Source organism: Seriola dumerili, unplaced genomic scaffold (assembly GCF_002260705.1).
Source record: "Seriola dumerili isolate Sdu_G_001 unplaced genomic scaffold, Sdu_1.0 BDQW01000025.1, whole genome shotgun sequence".
NCBI classification, from domain to species: Eukaryota; Metazoa; Chordata; class Actinopteri; order Carangiformes; family Carangidae; genus Seriola; species Seriola dumerili.
The window spans coordinates 16,686,313-16,711,203 of NW_019174280.1; the positions used below are offsets into that span (position 1 = coordinate 16,686,313).

At 41.8% G+C, this 24,891-nt stretch overlaps 1 protein-coding gene across 5 annotated transcripts in view; it reads right to left on the minus strand.

Moving 5' to 3' along the window:
- Positions 1-2,966: 2,966 nt before the first annotated feature.
- The window catches only part of gphn (gephyrin), a 90,752-nt gene continuing 68,827 nt past the window's right edge, over positions 2,967-24,891 (minus strand). For 2 of the 5 annotated variants that reach the window (XM_022766576.1, XM_022766568.1), the window contains 14 exons: positions 17,860-17,902; positions 15,927-16,064; positions 12,304-12,396; positions 9,859-9,914; positions 9,113-9,232; positions 8,748-8,806; positions 8,341-8,494; positions 6,668-6,789; positions 6,366-6,453; positions 6,002-6,075; positions 5,714-5,781; positions 5,501-5,604; positions 3,906-4,002; positions 2,967-3,294 (listed from right to left, as the gene is read on the minus strand). In XM_022766576.1, coding sequence (XP_022622297.1) covers positions 3,161-3,294; positions 3,906-4,002; positions 5,501-5,604; positions 5,714-5,781; positions 6,002-6,075; positions 6,366-6,453; positions 6,668-6,789; positions 8,341-8,494; positions 8,748-8,806; positions 9,113-9,232; positions 9,859-9,914; positions 12,304-12,396; positions 15,927-16,064; positions 17,860-17,902 — 1,350 coding nt within the window. In that variant the 3' untranslated portion in view covers positions 2,967-3,160. Of the gene's footprint in view, positions 3,295-3,905; positions 4,003-5,500; positions 5,605-5,713; positions 5,782-6,001; positions 6,076-6,365; positions 6,454-6,667; positions 6,790-8,340; positions 8,495-8,747; positions 8,807-9,112; positions 9,233-9,858; positions 9,915-12,303; positions 12,397-15,926; positions 16,065-17,859; positions 17,903-21,177; positions 21,235-24,891 lie in introns of all 5 variants that reach the window. The other 3 variants (XM_022766566.1, XM_022766558.1, XM_022766584.1) reach the window with 3 other exon arrangements.

Below are 24,891 nucleotides of genomic sequence, written 5' to 3' on the forward strand. Positions count from 1 at the left end.
ACCAAAAGTAAAAGTACTCATTGTGTAGAATGGTCCATTTCAGAATGGCTATCTATACAAATAACTTATTATTATAAGTTATTTGTTGATTATATTTTGTATCAGTATCTGAATCTGCAAGGCAACTTGTAATCATGGTTGTCAATTAATGTTGTGCACTTCACTCCAAAAGCTACAGGAACAGAGATCACAAAAAACATTGGCAGTTTTTTTTTTCTTTACAAATTGTCACACAAAATGCATACTTTTTGTCTACAGTCAAAAAAACAAACAAAAGCAACAACAAAAAGACAAAAACCAAACGGGGCCTTTAAATGTTTTTGCCATCATTACACCTCAATAATCACTAATCACCCTGCCATGTAGTTTTTATCCTAATGGCCTAAACAGGTTGAAGTATCTCTGGGAAAATTATAAATAAAATGCTTAGTAAAGCTCTTGTTACTCTGTCAGTGTATCTTTTAATAAACATACACTTATTGCACTTGAGGGTATGAAAAATTTGCCGTTATTTTCCACAGTCATCTTCACACTGATCCCCTTACATTCCACGCATTTTATACACATTCACATAGATGAATTTAACTAAGTTCTTGTCACAGCACTATTAATCATCACCAGCTAATGGGATCTACTGTCATTTCACCTTGCAGAGCAGAACAGAAACTGTCTAATCTCATACTGCCTCAGAAATATCTTCACCAAAGCCTGAAGCTGCCTTTTTCCTGCTGCATTTTCTATTAGGTTAATCCTTTCAGACACCTCTGTGCTTAACCTCTTTTCTTCATTAGGCTCTTTCCTGCCAGTTCCTGATTCTTAAATACTTACTCTCCTGGAAAGAGAGACAGTTAAACCCTCTTTTCTTTACAGTGATTCATTCCAATGCAGCTGTTTCTTCTTTGTATATGAAAGAAGCAGTGGTGGAGGAAGTACTCAGATACATTGATACAAAAAGTACCAACACAGTAATGTAAAAATACTCAACTACGAGTCAAAGTCCTGCATTAAAACTCTTAATTTTACATACAAGGACAGAGGTATTAACAGCAAAAAATACACTTAAAATACCAAAAGTACTCGCTCGGCAGAAAAGTGGCCTCTTTGACTGATACAAGATAAATTTGAGGGGTCATGAGATGGTTAATGGGAGAAGAAAGAAGAAGTTCTGCTTTAAAAATTTGAATTTATTTTTGGACTTTTTGCTAACCCTGTTTTTTTTTATGGTAAAATATTGAATGAAACCATGTGTGAAGTTTAGATGGGAATGTCTCTTCGGTTATACTGCAATTCATAAACATCTGAAACATGATAAAGCGCTCTAACTAGAAACTGCTTGATGTGCAGGGTCACAAGCTGAAATGATTGTGAACCAGTGGTTTCAAGGGGCTATTTGCAAGTTTTCTCTGCTGCCAAGTGTGGTTTCTTGCCGGCAGCGAGTGGTGGTGATTATCACTTGACAAGAGCTTTTGTCATTGCCTTTACTAGATAGGAGGTTATAATGTGCCCTCTGAGCAGCGCTACATCTTTGAGGCAGATTGAAAGCTGCAGTGAGTCCCTATCAGAAAGTGATGAGACGGGCCGTAGCTAGCTGGTTACCGTGCTAACTTCGGTAAAAGAAAAGACGCGATAGAGACAAGAGTTAACATTGGCGTCGCTCTCCACTACTGGAGACAGCTCTTGGCTTGGATGTGAAGTAAATGCAATGGAAAGTCCCTCAAAATGGTAATTAATATAGTACTTGAGTAACTGTTTTTGCTACTTTCTACCACTTTTTCTAGTTACTTTTCTTAAAACCTTCATATTAATGCAGCTAAACACATTCACATTTGGGAACTCTATCCACTGGGGTGATTTGGTCATGGACCTTGACAATGGTTAGTAAGGGAGGTAAGACCGTTACTCATTCATTCAAAATTCATGCACTTCTCTAACCTTCAGGCTACGGGACCTACAAAACTTTTAGTACCAAAGAAGAAAATCACTGCTTTTTCTTTAGATATATTTTATTAAAAAAGGAAACCCAACAAGAACTTTTTTTTACATAATCATCAAGGATTTTTATTATCTTAGTCTCTTTCATCAGTTTCATATCATTACAGAAAATGTTATAGTACAGCGTTGTTCAATGTCTCCTCATTGCTTAATAATTTCCTTAGGAGTGCTGGTCACATATATCTGTACAATATGGTTCTTATTTTTTCTGTACATTTTTTGTGAAGTTGGTTAAAAAGGCTGTCAGCACTTAAAGAAGCTGTTTCTTTTCTTTCTTTTTTTTTTCTTAAATAGTTGATCAAATAAAAGATTATTTTCCCCAGGTTCAGCTCGCCCCTGGGGGGGGTTTGGGGCAGAGTTTACACCCGGTCACCGTGAATATAAGGAAGCTTCAGGGTCTGGGCAGACTGGGGCGTGCCCCCCCCCACCTCCCCCTCCAAACATCACCTCTTCCCTGCCCAGGCATTTGGCACTGCGCACATAAACAAGACTCACAAGATAAACAACAAGCAAAGCTCTTTGTGAAGCCATTATGATGCATACTAATGAGAGAAAAACAGAAGTGTCACCTTGATGGGCGCTCAAAAGAGGAAGTGGCCTTGATGTGCCTCCTCTTCCTCTTAGCTGAGCACCATGGGAAATCTGGAGTCTTCCTCAATGTTTTCTTCATTTTCAAAAAACAGATTATTTTTTTCCACTAAAGATGAGAAAATAATAATTTTCTTTTTTTGTCCTGGCAGGCACCTACAGCTGTCTATTAAAATGCTACTGCTATAGATAAGGTCTAGCATTGAACACACAAAGCAATTGCAATGAAAGGAACGAAGTTGCCTTAATATAATAATGATAATAAGAAGAATAATGATAATAAGAATAAGAATAATCATAATAATATATTACAGAATAAATCTCTTTTTATAATTTGATTTTTTCATTAAAAGTTATATTTTCTTTGTTTGAAATACTATAATCTTTTTAAATTAATTTTTTCATATGTATCTAGGTTGTGATCAAGATGTTGACTATACCTCAACGTTATCCAAATCAATAAAAACTAGCTGTGCCGTTGCATATTACAGAATAGTCAATGATATGTGGACATGCACCGTGAACCACCCATTCCAACCCTCGCTATATGACGCCAACTCTCCGTCCCTCTGTGATGACATCATAGCCGGCCGATGACCATGACATCAACCACCTCGCCCTTGTGCAGCTCCACGTATTGCTCTGTTTTCGGAGGTAGCATGAGGAGCCCGTTAGCGCTGCGCATACTCATCAGCCTGCTGCTCACCTGGTTCCCTGCAGCAGAGAGGACGGGAAGAAGGAACTTTAAACCATGAGCCGAAAAGTGTGGATTTTTCTGTTTCATCCCATCATAATGAAACTTAAACTTAAATTCATTAAGCTTTGCAGTTTTGCAGACCTGTTAATTTTCTTAGTTTTCATTGTCAAACTGGCTAATGTTAAGATACTGAAGAGAGCAGGTGCTCACATGCAATAACTTCAGAGAATGTTGAGGTAGTATATAAAGTGAAAGGTACCATCAATGTACTTTATTATTTCTGCCTTCTAATGAAGACCATCTGAGGTTGCAACTGGTTTGTGTTTTATTTTCTGACTATTATGAACTCTAGAATGCCCAGAAAATGCACCACACGTTTGCATACAAAAGACAAATATTTACATTAAGTAAATGTACTTCTGTATATAGAAGCCCAATGCATATGGACTTACAGAAGTCAAAAACTGTATCTCTCAAAATGATCCTGTCTAGCTAATTGGTTTTGCTTTTGTTTTTTTTGTTTTTAAAACTCTGATTCCCTGCTTGACAGAAAAAGATAAAGGATCAGACACAGACATACAGTATGCGGTTGTCATACTGCATTATTTGGTGACTATGATTTTGGTACCTGTGCTCTGTGCCCACGGCAGAGGTTCCTGGTGATGCCATGTCAGAATGCAGCGGTGGTATTCAGGGCGAGGGTCCAACTTCACATCACAAGACAACTGGGGAAAAAACATAGAACATAAATTATAATGATATATGTCAACAAGTCACTTTATTGTCGAATGTGGCAAACCCCCGATATTCTGGCGCCTACAAAGGCAAGAGTAACAGTAGCATTTTTAATTGCAGATGGTTTCTGACTTTGACTGTAGACTGGTAAAGCTATGGACTCATGACCCAGATGAAGACCACAATCCATAACGCACTGGACTCACAATAACGTTAGTATTTATTCTACAAGTGCCGCAGGAGTTTTGACCTCTTCAGACTCTTTTTTGTGCTTCTCCATGCACCTTGGATGTAGGTGCAGTTGTGCCATAAACCCCTACAAAGCTTTGGACTTGGTAACATTTTATGTTGGTTTAGCATGTGTCCTCAAGGATTCATTTTCTGCCAAAGTAGGGAAGTCCTTGATATACAACTTTCTTCTAGCACATTAATGCAGCACAATAATTACAGCTAAAAAAACAAAACAAAATACTTCTAATGGCAAAAATCCCAGATCTGGGCAATCACCAGAATATAATTACTGGGTTAAAGGCTAGCTGCCAACCCAAATTCTGCCAAATACTTTTGTACATTTTTAAACTTTATATATTTGCTAATAGGCAAAAAGGCAAACAGAAAGCAGTGGAAAGCTCTTCCAACTTTGCTGGCAGACACGAAGGTTTTTCCAGAATACTATTTGACCTGGGTCTGATGCCATCTGTTGAGGGAAATTATCTGGCTTCATCTGCACTTTAAAGCCATCAGTTCCGCCACTAAGTGGCAGTAATGCGTTCAAGTTGATTTCTAACTGCTTTATAACACCAAGTGATGTAGCGTAGCACTCTGGATAGCACCCATGATGGCAGGGGACCAGACCTCTTACTTTATGATGCTACTCAGGGACACAGGCTATGTCTGCTCAGTATGTATGATATTATTATGATTTGTCTTGCTCAACAATTATGAATATTCATGACCGGGGAGCAGGCCTTCAGGTCAGTGTGGGCTGTGATTGCCTCCTCTGCCAAGTCAGAGCAAAACATGGTGGTCATAAATATGTATCAAGCGGATGATGAAAATGGTATAAAATCATAAGTTAAGACGCAATGGACTGCAATGTTCCAATCTGAAACTTTAGTACAAATATAATTGTAAATATTCCGATGTTTTGTATTTCCTGTCTGCTACAGTTTGTTGTATCTGTTGCTCACAAACGGGAGGAGAAGGCATCTTTTTGCAAATGGAGACTTGTCTTTGATAAACAGCAGCGATGCACCCTTTTCTAGATGAAATCTGATACGATTGGCTGTTTTTGTTCAACCAGAAAGGCTGAAACTTCTTTTTCATCACCTAAACAATGACTCTGAATCATGATCTCGGTGGAGATCTTGTCCCTGAAAAAAAAAAAAAAACTGTTTGTGACTACCAGTACTTCAGAACGTGATGAACTTTGGCTTTGTGTGTCTTGGCCAATAAGTCAGGATGCCCTGGTTGCCCTGTGCATCCTACCCTCGCTTTGATGATGGTGGGCCTAGGGTCCAAAATGCCCTGCATCTTCCTTAAGGCAGGGATGACAAAAAGATTACAGGTGACAACAGCGGACACGGGGTTTCCTAGGACAGACGGACAGACACAGAGAGGAGAGCAAGAAGAGAAAAATATATGAGTAACATCTCTTCAGAGCCAGCTGGGTGAATCACTCTTTCTCTCAACTTCACACACTACCTGGGAGGGCAAAGATTAGTTTGCGAGCACCGTCCATGTCCAAGGTGGCAAATGTTGTTGGGAGACTGAAAAAAAAAACAACAACATATATTAATATTTAATTTATTATTTTTCAACAAATCTGTCTTACATTTTATATTTCAAACCTAACTTTAGTATAATTGTATCGTTTGGGCAACATCGCTCTAAATGTACACCTGACATTTACTCTGATTATTTTGTTGACTTTTACTCGTTCTTTTCCAAGAGCATTTGCGTTAGAATAAAGCTGACTCATTTACTTACCCTGGTTTCATGAAAACACGACCAAAATGGATCTGAGCATGAAGATCGATATCCAGCACCTGCTTCAGGTAGTCCTAAAAAAGACAAAATTACAAACCCTGATGAAATACTGACACAAGGGACTAAAATAATCAACAACAGTTAACAGTTAACAAACAGAAGAGAGTAATACATTAAAAATAAACACGCGGAATCAGACATTCACTGAATAATAATGCTCATAAATTGGTTTTAAAAAATTGGACTTTCTGTGTTTTTTTATTATTCACTGTAAAAACACAGGCTGTCATCCCACTCTCTGCCACAGGGTGTCAGTGAAACACAATGCCATGACCTAATGTGTGCACTTTCTTCAGTCACATACCTTCTCTCCCATGGACACTCCTCCTGAGGTGATGATGACATCAGCACGGCTGATGCCTTCATTCAGAGCGTTGAGAAGGTCATCGGGGCTGTGGGGCACAAGGAAACAGACGAACACACACACGAACACACGCGCACACAAACAGATGTTAACAACCAACTCGCAGGAGAGGAAATAATGGAAGGTCAAAGAAAACACAGAGCTAGGTTTGGATAAGAGGGAATATATAAAGATGATATTGGAGGTGTGGAAATGTTAATGGCTAAAGGAATTTCTGTTAGAGGTGAATTGTGAAGGCGTACTTGTCTCCCACGATGCCCAGATTGATAGTGGGGTAGCCGTGCTCCTGAATAGTGGCCAGCAGGGTGGAGCGATTGCTGTCCCTGATCTTCCCTGGATGGAGGTCATCTTCTGGGTTCAGCAGCTTCCACAACAAAAGTGGCAAAATCGAAACACTAAATATACATTCAATATACATTTTTTTTTTTAAGTCAGTAAAAACCAGCTAAAGCTTACAAGATTATTGAGAAAATATTCTTAGTGTCTCTTTGGGTGGAAGAGAAGTCTGGTGGGTAAAGAAATAATTGTTCAGCTGGAGGACGAGGGGCTAAGACGCGTGTTGGCAAAAACACCCTTAGTTTACTATCACATTATTACTGTATTTAGCCTGCTCTTGGAACCAAAGGATTCTGAAAAATAGGCCAATACAGTGATTGCCAAAATGTTACTCAGTGTAAAAATATCATACAACACTTCTGACTGAGCAGAGATTTGGTGTTGCTTGTACGTTCAGATTGTGCTGAAATGATTAGTCCATTAACAGAAAATTAATCACCATTCATTTTGACAATGAAACGTGAGTAATTTACTCTGCTTTATGTCTTATTGTAAACTGACTAACTTTGGATTTTGAGCTATTCGTGAGACAGACAAGCAAATTAAGACCTGGGGCTCTGGGAACTTGTGATGGTCTCTTTTCTCTATTCTATGGTTTAAATGGGTATATTGATCAATCAATCAACCAATCAAAAAAATTGTATATAGTCATTAGTTGCAGCCCTACTGTCAGACAGAACAACAACTTGCTAAGTAAATGTTTGCAGGTCTTGTCGACTTATGAGTAAATGCAGTATGTGTGTAACATGCTTTAGTTACATTTTGGAATAACTGAAATCAACCCACAGTATAATGCATGTCTTCTATTTTCATTCATGCATCCCGACATTCTTACTTTTCGTAATAGAACTACGAATCTGAAATCTCTGTTTCTTTCAGCAGTAGACGTCAGAATGAGGAAACTCCAACAGGCACTGCTAATTAGCACAATTATTAAAGGAAAACAACATCACAAATTAACATACACCTAATTCAGCATGTTTGTAGTGGGTTTGTGGGCAGATGTATTATATTGTATTATATTCTGTATATGTATATCATATCTGAACCATAGCCTCCATTTCGTTACACTTGCTTAAAGAAGGAGACACGAGGACAATATTCCACTTTGTAGGTTTGGCATGTGGCCATGGAGTAGGTGACTCATGGCTGATTTATAATAACTTTAAATATATTTGCACAGCACTGAGAACAAGGTGTTATGGGTATTTAGAGTCTGCTGAGGATCTCCATGAAAGTTACACACCCCATGAAATTCAAACTGCACATCAATTGCACAGAAAATGCACTAACGTAAATCACCTGGTCACAGACGGACACATGAAAGCACACATGAAACAGATGAATGCACATTCAGTTCTGAATGTTGTGTCCACAGTTAAAGCAAACAATGTTGATTGTGCATAAATATGAACGAGGTACGCTGTCAGCAAAGATGGTACACTGCTGTACCCTTTGCAGCTGAGGCCAAACCTTTGTGGCAAACACAGAAATAATATTTTACTGTATCGTTATTTGGTTGAGTGCATAAGGGGCGTAATCCCCCAAATGACCATCATGTTTTCTTTTTAACCCTTACCTCATTTCCTGTGGACATGACGGCCACCACAGGGAATTTCTGGACCTCCACCTCTGTGACTCCAACAGTGGCCAGGAGACCAATTTCAGATGGGCCCATATGGGTGCCCTTTGCCAGCACACACTCCCCACGCTTGATGTCGTGACCGATAGGCCTATGGAGAAATGAGCACTGTGCAATTAAAACCTGTATAGGCCTAAATTAAATATCTACATTGTACTTATATCAACTGAGCTTACAGTAATCTTTTTCATTTAAAAGACCCTATAGATGTATACATGTATACTTAAAAAACAAAAAGGCGGGTGGGTGATTGACACTTTCTACCAAATCTACAGTATTTGTTAAATAAAATCGTGATTCTGATTTCGGCCTCTTAATAGCAACCAACACAAGAAGAAACTAACCTGATGTCCTGCCCTGGACGAGCCTGTACTAGGATTCGTACCTCCAGCTCCTCTGTGCCCTGAAAGACAAACCAGCTGTCAGGTCCATCGCAGTGAACAGATACAGTTTCCCATCAGGCCCAAGTGACTGTGCTAGACCAAGATTCATTGTGCATCCCGTCCATCTCTGGGCTAAACTCACTCGCTGTGAAATCCAAAACAACAACCCATTTTCAGCTGCTGTGGTGCTGGTAAAGAAGCTACATGTGTAGGTAAATGTGAGGCAAACTTTTCTGATCCCTTCAAAGGTGAGCTTGTGTTTGGGTTGAGTTCTGACTCCGACGTCCTCCTGCCTGTATGTGTGTCGGGTGAAGTGCCACACGTACGTCTTCAGACTCTCGGAGGAGCTCGGTGTCTTCAACCTGGACTACAGCGTCGGCCCCGCAGGGGATAGGAGCACCCGTCGTCACCCTCATCACCTGGCCAGGCATCACTGTGTGGGTGGGCTGTACAGGGACACAGACCAGACAAAATATAGGACAGAACTTTAATTCAAATGAAACTAAAATATTAACTAAATAAAGGATAAATCATGACACACTGAGTCTTTCAACTTTTTGTAAGGTGTCTCTTTTCAACTGTGGGAACTGTGAATAATTATACTGAAGTTCCCAAAAGTAATGACAGCTTTGAACAAAAACACACAAACTGTGTGTAAAAGAGCTGAATGAATTGAGGGTATGTTTGCATGTGTGCTGATTTTGGTCAAGATGAGAGGTCAAGGCAGTCGATAAATCTCTGTAGCCTAACTCTTGTCTCGGAGGTCTAATCTGTTTTAAAGTTTGGCAGCACTTTGACTTTCCAGCCCTGCTTCAGGGCGAACAGCTCTTCATCACCTTCTAAGGGAACACACTGGTGCGCAGTTACAGCTGGTCAAGGCATGAGGTGAAGGACAAAAGTGAAGCACTTTATTTTCATATACAGGTTGTGTGGGGGTTTTTGCGTGAGAGTGACTGTGTTAGTGTGTGTGTGTGTGGGGTGTGTGTGGTCGTGTTGTGTAGTGCGTGTGTGTGAGGGTCTTTTTGTGAGTGCGAGAAAGCACGTGTGTCTAAGCGTCAACGTGGGCGTGCACCTGCTCTCCAGCTTGGGACTCTCCAATGATGAAGCGGTCGCCCGGGCCGTCAGCCGCTAAAATAAAAGAAAGATTTAGTAACATTACACAAATGTGCAACTGAAAATGTGTGTGTGTGTGCGCACGCGCTGGAGTGTGTCACTTTATTTCAGTGCACTACAGAACGAACAAACAGGGGGAGAAGGAAACTTTAATGTCTTTTATGTGCTTTAAATCAAACGTCTCAAAAATGGGCACAGGTTTAATCATCCGCCATACAGTTAGACATTTCTCCTCTCTATGCATTTTTCAACAGAGACCATACCTTTAGTATTGCTACAGCCAAACAGCCAATGGGAAAACAGAAACAGCTTTAATTGTCCTGCGTGTTTACAGACCAAGAATGGTTTAACATATAACTTCAGGATTAAATGCTTCCATACTGGTTATCAAGAAACTCTTTTCCTGGCAAAACCTAATTGATGACAAATATCTGGTGTTAAGTTACAAACAGGACTGTTTTCTTAGATTTTAAAAGATTGGCACAGTGGACACGTGAGATTTTCACCATTTCAAACCCTCAGTGTTTCCTTCAAGGCTTTGAGGTTCCTACCCGTCCAAACTGCACCATTCTCAGATCATAGAAAGACTATTTTATCTACAGTTATGCCTTCATTTCTGGTGATGCTCTCAAAAGAGCTACACACTCTTTGGCGCCACCAGGCCTCCAGCTATAAACTCAGGGCTTCATTTAACCCATTTTGTAGACTAACCAAAGTTAGATAATTCAGTGTGTACGTTTTTTTTCTAAATCCCAGAGACAGAATCCCAAATGTGGATGTTGCAGCTTGGTGAAAAAGCAAAAAAATAAACAAAAAAAAAACAAAAAAACCTGCACTATTTCTGTAGAAAGCAATAGGTTATTGGCTCCTTCCACACCCACAGGCTAGGCCCTAAAATCTCTAAAATCTGCACATGTATGCCTCAGCCGGAGCCAGGCCCTCAGGACAGATGTATAAAATCCAGGGAGACCTGTGGTGTTCTGCTCCTCCTACTCCATCAGCAAGAGCCAACAGCAGATGTTATATGCAAGAGTCTTTGAGCCGCCTGGAGCCAACAAGCTGCCACCCTGCTCTCCAGGGTAACAGAGCCCTCACTGCTCTCCAGGACTCCTAGCCACTGAATTACTGACCAAGAGAGGCCAACCAACTTCCCCCTGGATCTCACCTAGAAAACCGCTCTCAGGAGTTTGTTCAGGGAGATGGGTTTCATTCCAGTGTCTGTGCAAAGGTAAAGCCCAAGCAAGTTTTTAGAGCAACCTCATGTCACTCATTTCCACCTGGCGGCTATGGAGCAGAGCCCCCCTCTATTTCCCACAGTGCAGAGCCTCGGTCTTCCTCCAGTTCGCCCTGGCAGAAGAAGCCCTTACATTGCTCCTGAGGCAGTTCTCCACTGCCCCAGTGTCCTTTTCACGTCTAACTGGGACAGTCAGGTCATTTAAGTAGGAAGAAAGACACACTGGCCTGGTTAGTCCCTCGGATGGATCTACCGTATGCTCTGCAACTTCCTCCTAAGAAATTACAGCAGTGACTCTATGGATAACGTGCACAGTGACAGTCATATGTTTCCATTCCAAACAAATGCTAAATAAACATTTTAGGGGACAAAACAATATATTACTATAAATATAGGTATGAGTTTGTTTAATTTGTGTTTCAGAGCTAGTAGTAATCATGCAAAACTAAACAATGCTTTTTGGTCATTCTGTTTAACATTAGCATCAGCATAACATTTCATATCTTGAGGTATATTGTATTATTTTTATGAAATGTAATGTCACATCATCACATCATAATAACATCATATCTCATTACCTCTTTTACTCCTCAGTCTAAAGAGGTTATACATTAGCATGCTAATGTTAGCTTTGTCAGTTAGCTAGGTAAAAGTTATTCCTGACAGTAAATGGGTGTGCACATTTAATAATAATAAATAGAACTAGCTTGTGTAGAGCAACTCATTTTAATATAGTGATGTGTAAAAATCTTAACATAGCAAACGCCTCATTAAAATGAGGCTAAAGCCTAAAAAGGGCTTTAATATGAAAGTACCATATTAACATGGGCTCTACTTATTAAGACATTGATGGCAGATTCTGACTAACCTGGACTGGACTGCTCCAGAACCCATAGGCCTTGAAATCACTTTAACCATTTCAAGTTTTGAATATTGGTTTTAACATTTAAACTGTTGTTTCGTAGCTTTAACATCAACACTTTGTTTCTTATCTACATTTGTTTAAGCAAAACTGAACCCAATACAAAAAAAACAGCTGATCTGAGACAGACACACAGTAAGACCTTGAGAGAGAAGAAGAAGAAGAAGAAGAAGAAGAAGAAGAAGAAGAAGAAGAAGAAGAAGAGAGGAACATGTTTTACATCACCTGCCATAATCTGCGGTGCTTACCTCTCACAGCATAACCATCCTTGACAGAAGCAGGGAAGGGTGGCAGGTTGTCTTTGGCATAAACGTCCTGAGCCAGGACTCGACCCATCCCATCTGTGGGAGAAAGAGGAAGAACATGGGTATGAGGAGAGGAGGAGAAGTTGGGAAGAGAGAGCGACAGCTGGAAAAAAAAAAGAGAGACAGAGGCAGAGAGAGTTGAGGGAGACAGTGCATCTGATTCGGATTAAAATACAGAGAGACATATGCGCCCGAGGTGTGTATATGTGTATGTGTGTGTGTTTTAAAGAGAGACAGAGTGTGACACCATGCATCAGGATCTCTCTGCATGACTCACCACCTGACCAGTACACATGAATACACACACACACACACACACACACACACACACACACACACACACACACACACACACACTTGCACAGGCACGCACACACACCCTACACTCTCCTTTTCTATTTCAGCTTTACTGATTCACATACAGCAAGTGGAGGCTTGCAAGTGTCCTTATCCAAATTTCTTAACCACTTCCACCAGCCAGACAACTTAAAAACACTCAGGAAACACTCATGGAGATTCTGCACAGGAACAATAGCTCAGAGAAAGTGAGGGAAGGAAAGAAAGACAGAAAAAGACAGGGGCAGAGTGGGTGGAGGAGAAAAATCCTGGCACTAAAATACCTTAAGCTGCTGTGAGGCTATATATAGCATTTCTCTGAGCCTTTATGATATGATTATGTGGGTGTTAATATGAAGATCTAAGCTTTGATATCAATGAGTTGAAGGGAAAAAAAGATGCATCTACACACACAGACACCCACACACATCAGCTTACTAGATGCCAGTCATAACGAGCAGCTGTAAATAATGCATCTCAGTCGCAGAGGAAAGACACACATGCTCTTGTCCAATCCTTACATGTTTTCTTTCTTTTTTCCCTTTTTTTTTAAGTCAACAGCACTTCATCTGAGATGTATTTTAGTCCTTCCAAGCTGCTACTTAAACAGCTTGTTGAAACCATGTGCTGAAGCTGAGTCGTGCATAAAAATAGAACAGAGGTGATGTCTTGTTGCAGATGCAAAGTGTGTGTTTGAACAGGTGCTTTGCAGAGCATCACTTACAGTATGTCCAGGTTTTGAAAAGGCTACAGAATCAACATTGAAGCACAGGGCATGGCAACATGGACCAAACCAAATCATTTTCCACTTCAAATTTGAATGTTTAGAAGACAGTGGAGGAGTAGAGATGTCTCTAAAACATATACATGCGTGTGCACCTGCACGTTCACACCAAACATACGGTGCCTGCGTAGGTTTTCTTGCATAAAGATAGATGGGATTTAAAGGAATTGTTCAACAATTTGGGAAATACGCTCATTTTCTTTCTTGCCTGTCTTGTCACTGTGAAGAACTTACAATTCTTTAAATATTTTACCTAAAAAACCTCACTACAGCACACAGTATACACCCATTATCACACTATGACACAGTACACACTTCACACACACACACACAAACACACACGTGCAGACCCCTCTTAATCCAGCAGGGGAGCTGCTCCAGCTCTTGTCTGTCTAAATATTTCATCTCTTAAATCCCTTCTTCCTCTCATCCTTACCCCTCCGTCCTCCTTCCAGCTGTGCTCCTGTGAATCCTGCGACTGCCTCCCTTCTTCCAAGAACATGAAACATCACTTTACACTTGGGAAAAGAAAAAGTGCTCCTTCTACCATCATTGATCTAGAAGTCATGTGCGCCACAGGCCATTATTGCCCCCCAGTCCCCGCTGCCACGTCTTCAGAGGTGAATTAAAGAGTGTGTGTTTTCCCCTCTGGCCCGAAGCCTGGTTGTGTGTCATCTTCCTCTGGTGCTGAGGCCACTCTACCAGAAGGATGACTACACCCTCAGGTGCTAAACTAACCTCTGTGTGTGCATGTCTTTTTAGACCTACATATACATACATAAAAGACATTTTACTCAATCAGGGGGAATTGTTATTAAAAACAAAAGAATGCGACTTAGACATGTAACTACAAAGACTAAAAATGAATGTTTATTCCCCCTCCGGCAGATAGATTCAATTGGATTCATGTTTGTGGCCACCAAACCAATAGAAGTCCAATATTTAATCCACTTTAGCTCAGTTTTCCTCTCCGCCAACTCTACTCCATGCTGCACTATGTTCACTAGCTTGTTACTAACTTTGTTTTTCTGCAGTTTGGTGCCGGGAATGTTCTTTCCTGAGAATGACACCGATGACGGCGGTGAGAGTAAATGAGAGCAGTACAGCTGTAGGCTGTAAAACCAAAACAATGAGCTCAAAGGTGCTGAAATGCTGAGGGAAACTGCAAGACTCATTGTGTTGGTTTCATTATGAGCCCACATCACACATCGTCACTGATCCACGGTAAACATAAAACTATTGATTATAGCGGCTCTAAAGTAGCAATCTCGAGGATTTCTGTTTCGTTGTTTTTGGCGACACCTATGGCGAACTTTGAGATTGTCACTTTAATGGGAAAAAAAAGAAAAACTCCAAAATGCATCATATCAACTGTGCACATCTCGTTTTCTGTTAGTTTATAAACTAAACAGTAACTAAACAAGCAACAACCGAAAAATACTAACGCAAAATCAAACCTGTAGTAGACTCAGTTTAGACCGTGATAAATAGCAGGTTTGATGAGCAGTAAGTTAGGCTGACATTCAGGGGCATTATTAGCTACAGTATGTGTGACATTTGTTTGCAATGATGTGGAAAATTCTGAAAATACAGTTAAGCTCAGCTGCATCTGTACTCTCCAATATTGTCTCAAGGAAACACAGCAGCGATCTTATGGCGAAGGATATCACTGTAGGTGAAAGGCTGAAGGAGAATCCAAAGATTTGCCAAGCAGAACTCCCACTCTGCTCCGTAAATGTTCCTCAACATAAAAAAACAATGAAGAAACCTGAAAAGGCCTGGCGTCAGATCGAACATTGTCTCCTCTATCTTAGGGAACAATAAATGTACCAAGTGAACAGACCGTGGGCTCCACTGATCATTTCCAAGATGTAAATTATTCTAAAGTGGAACTGGACAGGAGCTTTAAAAAAAAAGCATAAAATGTGTGTTTGCTGTGTGACAGAATGTGTTTAAATACATAAAGAGTTGTGTGCTGGGAACTAGATGCATGCACGTGTGGTTCGCACAGGACATATGGATCATTGAGGAAGGTTTGTTTCTTATGTATGTGCCCTTTGTAGCCTCTGTGTGTGTGTGTGTGTGTGTGTGTCTATTTGATTGTGTGTGACTGACACTGTGGCCTGCAGACATAGGCTGCTGATTCAGTAAGGTGTCCAGTCGTGGACAGAGAGTGCTTAAATGCTGTCATGTGAACTTAGCAAGCGCATTTTGCTGCATCGATCTGAAAGGTGTGATGCCTCCACGTCCCAGCAGGCTCAGCCGCTGATGTCAGCAGATGTAATGGGAAGGTAAATTGGAGATGTCAAGGGGCAAGATTAACAAATCTGGGGCATTTGTGTGGGTGTGAAGAGGATTTGTCTGCAGGGAAATCTTTCTTTGGGGTTCTTTTGTTGGCTCAGACAGCATGACAGTTTAAAGGGAACCAAACATCTGTCCTGCTCACCTCTGTAGTTGATGATCTCAGTGCCCAGGACAGCGGTCATCTCCAGCACAGTGATGAAGGCCTTGTCCATGGAGGTGAGGGGGAAGGGGGACATGCGGTGCCTCCGGGCCACCTTGGTGATGTCCACTGCACTGTGACCTGAGAAGACATGTGACATTACATACACTGTCATGACATGGTTGCCAAAAAAAAAATCAAACCATATCCCAAAATAGTGACCGTGCATATACTTGGATAGACCAATGCTGTGTCTAATATCACTCCATCGGTGAGTCATTCACTATTGTCTACATAATAAACACTTAATAGAGCCCAAGGACAATACTGAAATTGATATTTTAGAGTTCATTTTCTATGTAAACGAATAACATAAAATCATTTTTACATACAGTAAGTTTTTTGACCAAGATATGCACCCAAAAAAAGTACTGTCATATTGGCTGATACTCGAATACGTTTACTTTACTTTAAGCAAAAAATTGAAATGCTGGACATTTATGAATCATCATCATTTTCTCCTCTGACAGCTGTTTCTGTGTTATTTCCATCAAAGGAATTGCGGTGTAGAATTTTTAGCAAAAGCTGACAGCTACGGACACTCAATTTTTTTTGTTCTATGGTTGTGTTTTTCTTTCAGAACACTAAAGACTTTTACACATAGAATTCCGGCACTGAAATGAAATGGCGTAAACACAGTGCACAAGGTTAAGAATAGAGAATGATTTTTTTCAGACGTAGACCCAGACATAATCAGAAAATCGTGACTGACTTTGATGAAAAGAGGACATGCGCTACATCCTGTAATTTGAAATTTCTAAACCAGTGTTTCCCCCTCCCCCCCAGGAGTTTGGGCAGGCCACTCACCCCTTTTCTTCTAGCATTTTAATTCTTAATTTAGATATTTTGAAAGTTGACAGCAAAAGATGGGAGAGAGAGGAGAAAGAAATCTGCTAGGACTCAGTCCAGAGAGAGTGGAGACATACATGTGGCTCCAAAGGCAGGGAACTAAAGCACTCAACTATCTCTGGAGACAAAAAACAGCATTTTAAAATTTTTCTTTTAACCCAAGAGCCACCAGAAAAGCAAAAAAAAAAAAAAAAAAAAAATCTACTAAGGCGTTCAAACTGATCTGAGCACACTGGGTTTGCAGCTGTAGCAGTAAAGGGAAAATTCCCAAACCCAGGACATGATATGCACAAATAGTACAATAAATAAACATATCTAATGTGTTTCCACACTAATATCACCAAGACAACTGGATTAACATGATTTCTTTTTTTTTTTTTTTTGGTGCATATACATATATATATGTGCAATAACACAATTTAAACGCTATGAAGAGGGATTGGCAAGAAATAGTTCTGTTTGTCTGCAGAAGCTGTGGAACCCAGCTGGATGATAGAGGTACTCGATAGCAGCCATGTTGGTCTAATAATACCTCTCTAATAATTCCAAAGGTAAAAGGAACAAAGCAAGGTGTAACTAATGTGTAATCTGCTCTCTCTCTCTCCCTCTCCCTTTATCTCCCTCTGCCTCGCTCTGCCTCTGCCTCTCTGCCTCACAGCGAAGAATGGGCGCTGTGCTTTGATTTCCCTTGACCCAATTTCTCTCCTTTAAACATACACTTACGCTTCAACAGCATATTCTGATGCTTAACATGAGGCTTAACAACCTCTGGCAAAACATCACATACACACACACACACACACACGTACACACACATACACACAGACGTGCAAACATAATACAGCAGCCACACACACACACAAACACACACGCACGCACACATGCACACACACACACACCATGCTCGCATTGTCACATCACATGCTCATTTAAAATCTATTTTTGTGTGTTTGAGAGTACACTTGGTGACATACAGATATGACACACAGAAAAGGGAGTGCTTTTGAATTGGGAGCTTAGTACTCACTTGATCTTAGGATATTTTCTTTGCTGCTGCATCGTGACTGCACCTAGAGATGGAGGGAGCGATTGGGAGCGAAAGACGAAGGGCAAAGACAAAGAGAGAGAAAGAGAGAGAGAGAGAGAGGGAGAGAGAGAGAGCAGAGGTGGTGGTAATTTGAGATAAACCGGGCTGCTCTTTTGACATGCTTGAGATGAGAAGCTGTTTATACAACAACAAGTCAGAAGCATTGGCAAGAGCCGTGTCACACTACACTGTGCACTTTGTCCTGCTGTTGGGAGATGGCTGCATCTCCTGCATTACCATTATCATCACTTACTGTACGCTATGTCACCGTTATCACAGGTGATATTCGCACTGATAAAATGCACTGGACAGGTCACACTAGCGTTAGATTAAAGCACTTAAATATTACGGACAAAGGCAACAACATACAGAGTGACAATATTGTATCACAAGGTCATAACAGATGTATTAACTGTGCTACAGTGTAACATCAAATGTAGTGGAAATGTAGTGTCGAGTATAGATAGTGGCTGTTCAGATGTGGTGCAGAACGGTGAGGCTTCTGTGGAAAATCGCTGATGCTGCATGGTAGCTGCACTAGCGCTTAACTATGTATAATCTATGCGAAGGAGGGGAGGAGAGCAGAGTGGGTTAAAACTGGGCTGAGTTTCCCAAAACCATCTTAAGACCACAGCTCCATGACGTCCACAGTGAGTGAATGGGGATTAGAAATAAAAGTAGCACCAATTAATAATTGCCAATTGAACTGCAACACATCAGTTTAACTGTGAAAATATAAAGGAGACCATGAGCAGTAATCTCACATTTATTGTCTGTCGAAATTTTGACCACATTTCCCATAAACCCTGTTTCTTTGTGTAAGGGTGGGAGTAACATCTGCCACAGTTGCTGAGTCCCTGTTCCATACCACTTACTAACCATATACAGTATGAATTGTCATAGTATAATGTTTTTGCAGTTAGTGCACAGGAAATCAGGGCCTAGAGGGGTTCTGGGGGCCAGTCATGAACCTCAGTGTCCCCCGTTTGAGTCCGGCTTAGGATCTTTGCTTGCCGTTTCGCTCCATGTTTCCTGTCATCTCTCTGCTGTCATTTTCTATTTCCCCTTTGTTTTCTGCAATGTTCTATTTTACCTCCTTTCTTAATTTGTTTTTCCTGGTTGTGACCAGCTTGATTTCCCTTGTGCAATGCATAGTGAGACAATACTGTATCAATATACTTAAAGTTGCCACTGTGAACACACTACATACTCAAAAAAACCTGCTTAAGTTTTCTATATGGTATGGAATTTGGACACAGCTACCATATCAAAGCTGTAGTTTTAAATGTACAGAAAGAACAGCACCTGCTTCCTGTTTAAAATTGTAATGAAGATTTGAGCAGGCAACATTTCTATTCAGTCTGTACACCGTTTAAAGAGTAACTTAACAGCCCTTCACCCCTCCAGAAATTTGACTTGTCATCTTGCTGCAGTGATGTAAAGGTGTGCTCACACCTCTGACCGCACCCACACCACACTCCTCAGTGACGCTGGGTGTGTGGAACCAGATCTGAAACTTCCAACCAGAGAGAGCAGGCAAACGCTGCTTTTCAGCCGAGCATTAAGTTACTCTTCAAGTGCAAAAGGTTAGTGGCAAATGAAAGCAAGAGGCTGTACAGTAGGTGGCAACTGCCAAGTAGAAGTGGTTCACGGACAAGCTGCCAACCTCCTGCTGAACATGTTTTAATCAAGTTAGTTCCACAAAACTAACACGACATCGATGCATGTTGATGTTAAGATGCTCAATAACGGTTTTAACAGTCTGTATGAAAGGAGAAGCTGCGTTACGGTATGAACATGCTTCTGGGAAGCTCAGCCTTAGGGAGAGACTAAATAAGTAAAAGAGAATCACAGGCTGCAGTTTATCAGGCTGTAAGTTTGGCACAGAATTAGAGCGCCATTATCCTTTATACACCTACACAAATATAGGCCCAGTCGGATGAACTGGGTGCAGTTGAAGTATATAAATTTAGCCAAAATGAACTTCGATGCCAGAATTTTACAGTCTGTGTAAGAATTGAGGGCAGTTACTTGAATTAACTCGTCTATTAGCTGTAAATAGATACAGTCAGTGCATCTTTTGGCCAACTGTCAGTTGGGCATGATTCTCACATTTTTGGGGTGTGTTTAGCTCTCTGTCTTCTTGCCCGCTCGCTGGCCTGACTGTCTATCTACCTTTATACTCAGATGTGTCGACTGACATAACTGCTTTCCTCGTCTTTCAGTCATTATCTGTCTGCCTTAACATGTCTTTCACCCTGTGAGCTCTGACAGTCCTCCCTTCCTTTGTTGCAACTGCTGCATCTCAATAACCTCTGTGACCTGGAGGTATCGCATAAGTTGGGTGTGGGCAGTGTGTGTGGTGTATGGAGAACCAAAACACCCATGGTGAAGGTGAAGGTCTCTCTACCCACCCACCCCTTTCTCTCTCCTCCCCTCCCTACCGCCGTTAGCTAGGCTACATACTGCGACACCACTGGGCACCAAACAGCCAAGGTGAGAAGGGTGGAGATGGAGGTGGGGCTGGCGGGCAGGGTGGGTGGGATGGTGGGAGAGGAGGGATGGAGAGACAGAGAGATAGAAAAAGACAGGTAGTTAGACAGATAGAGAGACAGGGGGTGGAAGGATGAGGATCAGCATGATGTGGTCCCACAGCCCGGAAAGAAAAGAAAAAGAAACGAAAACAGGAAGCACGGACTAGACAGACTTCACTAAACTACAGAGCCGAGACATAGCAGAAAGGAGGGAAAACAGGAAGAAAAGAACAAAAACAATAAAGACCACTAGAGCGGCCTGATGGCATCTACTGAACAGACATCCAGCACACCAGACATAGCTACTGAAAAGCAGAGCATGTTAACCGGAGAGACAGAGACAGAGATAGACAGACAGATGGAGGAAGAGAAAGAGAGACGGACAGAGAAAGTGAACAACGAGGGACAGAGAAGTGTGCGTGGGAGACGGAGAAAGGAAGAATCCTTACAGACCGGACAGAGAGTGACGAGAGTGAACGACAGACAGTTTGAGAACCAGTGGCAACAGACAGATAGAGAGACATACAGAGAAAGAGAGTGAGCGACAGCTAGAGAGAAAGCTGGGCAAGCGAGGAGGGAGAGAGGAGGGGAGAGGGGAAGTGGGGAAAGGGGGGGTGGGGGTGGGGGCACAGTTAGGGGGCGTTTGTTTTTGCGCGCTCCTCGGAGGAGGGTGAGGGAAGGGCAAAGGGGGGGGTGGAGGGGAAAGGGGGGGCGGGATAGTTACTCGAGAGCTGAAGGTCCTCCTGCGATCATCTTTAAGCCCCTCCAACCTACACTGGAGCTAGTGGAGATAAAGCATCGAATCACAGGCATCAGTGCATCTGTCCCGGCAACCACAACACTACAGACAGACAGACAAGACAGACAAGACAGACAAGACAGACGGACGTACGGTAGGACAAACAAACAGACAGACAAGCATCCACTGCAACAAGCAGCCCTAGCAGGAGAAGGGAGAGGAGCAGCGAGGAGAGAACTGAGATAGATAGAAAGAGAGAAAAGGAGAGATAAATAGAAAGAGTTGAGGGCTTTCAGGCGGCCTAATGCAACCTGCGGCAGCCATGCTGGAGGTCCTGGACAACGATGATGTCTAGCTGATCACATTTTGACTCATAGTGTCAGGTTTTTCAACTTTTACATGGTACATTTCTAACTTTGCAAAGTTGTTGATCTTATTGTTTTATTCTCCTGCCTCTAGGTCTGGTTTGTTTATTTTTTATTATTTTGTGTCTGTGTGTTTATGTATTTATGTATGGCACGTCCTCTGTTGTATTTTTAATGGCTGCTGCAAGATCACTTTCCCCTGAGGGAACAACAAAATGAAGTTACAATATTATTTTAGCTTGAGATAATGTTATCATGTTATCTTAGTATTTAATCAGCTAATCATCACTGTTAATTCCAAATATGACATTATTTTGATCCTACTTGTACATGGTTTGCTCATAGGACTATGATTAATTATCAAAGACACTCCTCTACCTTATGTTACAGCCATGGATGGATTATAAAATCTGGATACCAGACTCCACAATGATGATTATTCATTTCAATCAAAGCTGCTCATCAAGCACATAATGCTGGTTTGCTTCTGTGTTGTGCGGCCCACTCCATGTCAATAATACGTCTCTTTCCCTCAACCTCATGTTTAAAAACATAGCTTTTCTAGGTCACGCCATGATGAACATCAAACATCTCAATGGTTTAGAGGGTCCTAATATTAAAAATAATTCTAACATTATAACACGTGTCTTTTCTTTCTATACTTTTTGGCCACAGGTGATATTCTTTGTTGCAGTACTGCAGGTGGCTACTGGTATACCTTTAGCTACCTTTAGCTATTTCAAGTTACTTTCAACATTTATATATAGTTCCGTAGATGTCTATAGACATCAAAGCAGATGGACTGACAAAGTAAATATTGCAGTCCATGTAATCACAATCATTTGTTTTGATTGCTGGCTGACACATTTTATCATAAGCTATGTAGCATCTAGCTGTTGTGATCTAGCTAGCAAAGCTAAGAGGTAGTTACTTTGTTTGTTCGACTCTTCCCAAGCTAATGTTACAAATCTTTCACACATTAGAGCAAAGACAACGAACAGAAAGACGACAGCTAAAGACAAGACCTGCAGTGTCATTTATGTTGATGTTATCTGTTTTTCTAGCTCAGCTGTTCTTTGCACAACCTATTTTCCAGTGGACGTCCATGACGGCGCCAGCTGTGGTTGCTAGGAGATTTGTGCCACAACTGCAGAGCCTTCATATATAGAGAGAGTGAGAGGTATGATTTAAAAAAAAAAAAAAAAAAAGACAGAAAAAAGACAAAGGTGGGGATTAAGGGAGCTAAATACAGCTACAGCAAGACACAGATCAAACTTGCAGACATTGAAAAGCACATATGAAAACTAACGATCGACAGCTAGGACATTTTTGTACAAGGTGTACCTTGCTAAAAAAGAACTACAGAGGACATCTAAAATTAAAAAAATGACACAATTAACGCAGTACAATTACATCAGAATCTCACTATCTAGCTGGTCTCTTTAAACACACAGACAAACCACAACAATCACGAGTTTTCTACTTCCTAATCCAGTTTTCAGATACTCTCTCCTTATAGTAATGTATCTTTAATCTCTCCTGCAGCTAGGATTAATGCAGTAAGTATACAGTCACCGTAAACTAAGAAAAAGCTAAAAACCTTGATGCAGTGTGGAGTGATGACACTAAGACTGACACGGGTGGAAAACGAGACCTCAGTATGGCAAAAAATAGCTCAGTAGAAAAGATCATACCATCAGAGAGCCATGGGGGGAACAGGTTGAATATGGAGATGAAACGAATGAAAATGTACGAGGGATGGGGGGGGGTGATAGGAAGTGAGGAGAATATGTGGAGGTGGAGTTCAGGAGCAGAATGGGGTGTTTTGGACATATAGAGGGGGTGAGGGGTAGGGGGGGGTGCGAAAAAGCAGACTGTCAAACACTCTCACACTCATTTCTAATCTACCCTCCGCTACAATCCCCCGTTACTGGTGAGAGACCAACCAAGTGAGACAAGAGAATGGGCTCATATGAGGGATGACAAAAATTTTAACACACACACACACACACACACACACACACACACACACACACACACACACACACACACACACACACACACACACACACACATCATACATACAGACACAACGAGAGCAGGTTTAACAGTTTGGAAAGTCCTGCAGTAAGCGAAAATAAATGAAGTAAAATAGAAATAAAGTGACTGGAAGCCGTTCTTGACGTGTGTGTGAGTGTGTGTGTCTGAGGATTTGGGCCTGACAACCCTCTACTGGTCTTAATGGCATGTTGCAGTATGCTGGGAATGGAGACACACACACACACACACACACACACACACACAAAAATTTAAAAACACCAGCCTCCACGCCAGAAACACTAATCACTCTACCCGCCAACCCCATTGTCGCCGCGGAAACAGCCTGACGACGGGTTGTCATGGAGATCTGCCAGGAAGATCAATGGGCTGAGGAGCGGGGTGGCGGCGGTGGCGGTGTGTACGGACACAGAATAGTGAGCGTGGCCAGGTCAGTGAGGCACATGGCCCAGGGGCTGCGAGCCACCTGGGGGAAATCGATGGGGCCAATAACCGTCCGGCTGAGGAGATGCTCCAGGAAATGATGGGATGCAACCTCCGCAGTGCTGAGCTCAGCACAAAACAAAGGAGCTGTCAGACAAATTATGCAAAAAGAGGAAGATTTATCCGTCCACTGTGAGGATGAGAGGGCTGTGACAGGGCAGGGAGGCTCGTTTCAGCCGGCTTCAACTGCCTCGCGCCGCGGGACGGAGCGAGGAAAGGGAGAGGGGATGGCAGAGGACAAAATGCTGGCGTGATAGCGACAGGGTGGCAGAGGGCAGGACAAAACGCTACTGTGGAAATCCAGAGCCATGTCCTCTTCCCTGGGGATTGAAGGCAGGAGCCTGAGGAAGGTGGGGAGGGGGAGGCGACAGTGGGAAAGAGAAAGAGTGACACAGTGGCGGGGAAGTGTGTGTCTTGGCAAAGGCCTCTGCTCTCTCCACTGACTGTGGTGCACTTGTGGCTTCTCTTGGGCTTCACAATTGCAGCCCAATGTCTCATCTGTTAACCCAACACCAAACACACACCGCTTACACACACATACACATACACATATGTACACACACACACACACACACAAATCCATACCAGGTACATACACCCACATATGTTCACATCCTCTGCAGAAAAAACAATACATCACCAGCCACTGATACACAAATCACATCAAATGACCTGGTGGGTGATGGATGAGAGAATGAGTGCTGGTGGAGATCTCAAGAGAGAGGCAATGGGGAGGAATGTTGCTGACCGCTAAACATGGTGATGCACAGGGCAACTTCTGAGGGGCAACGAT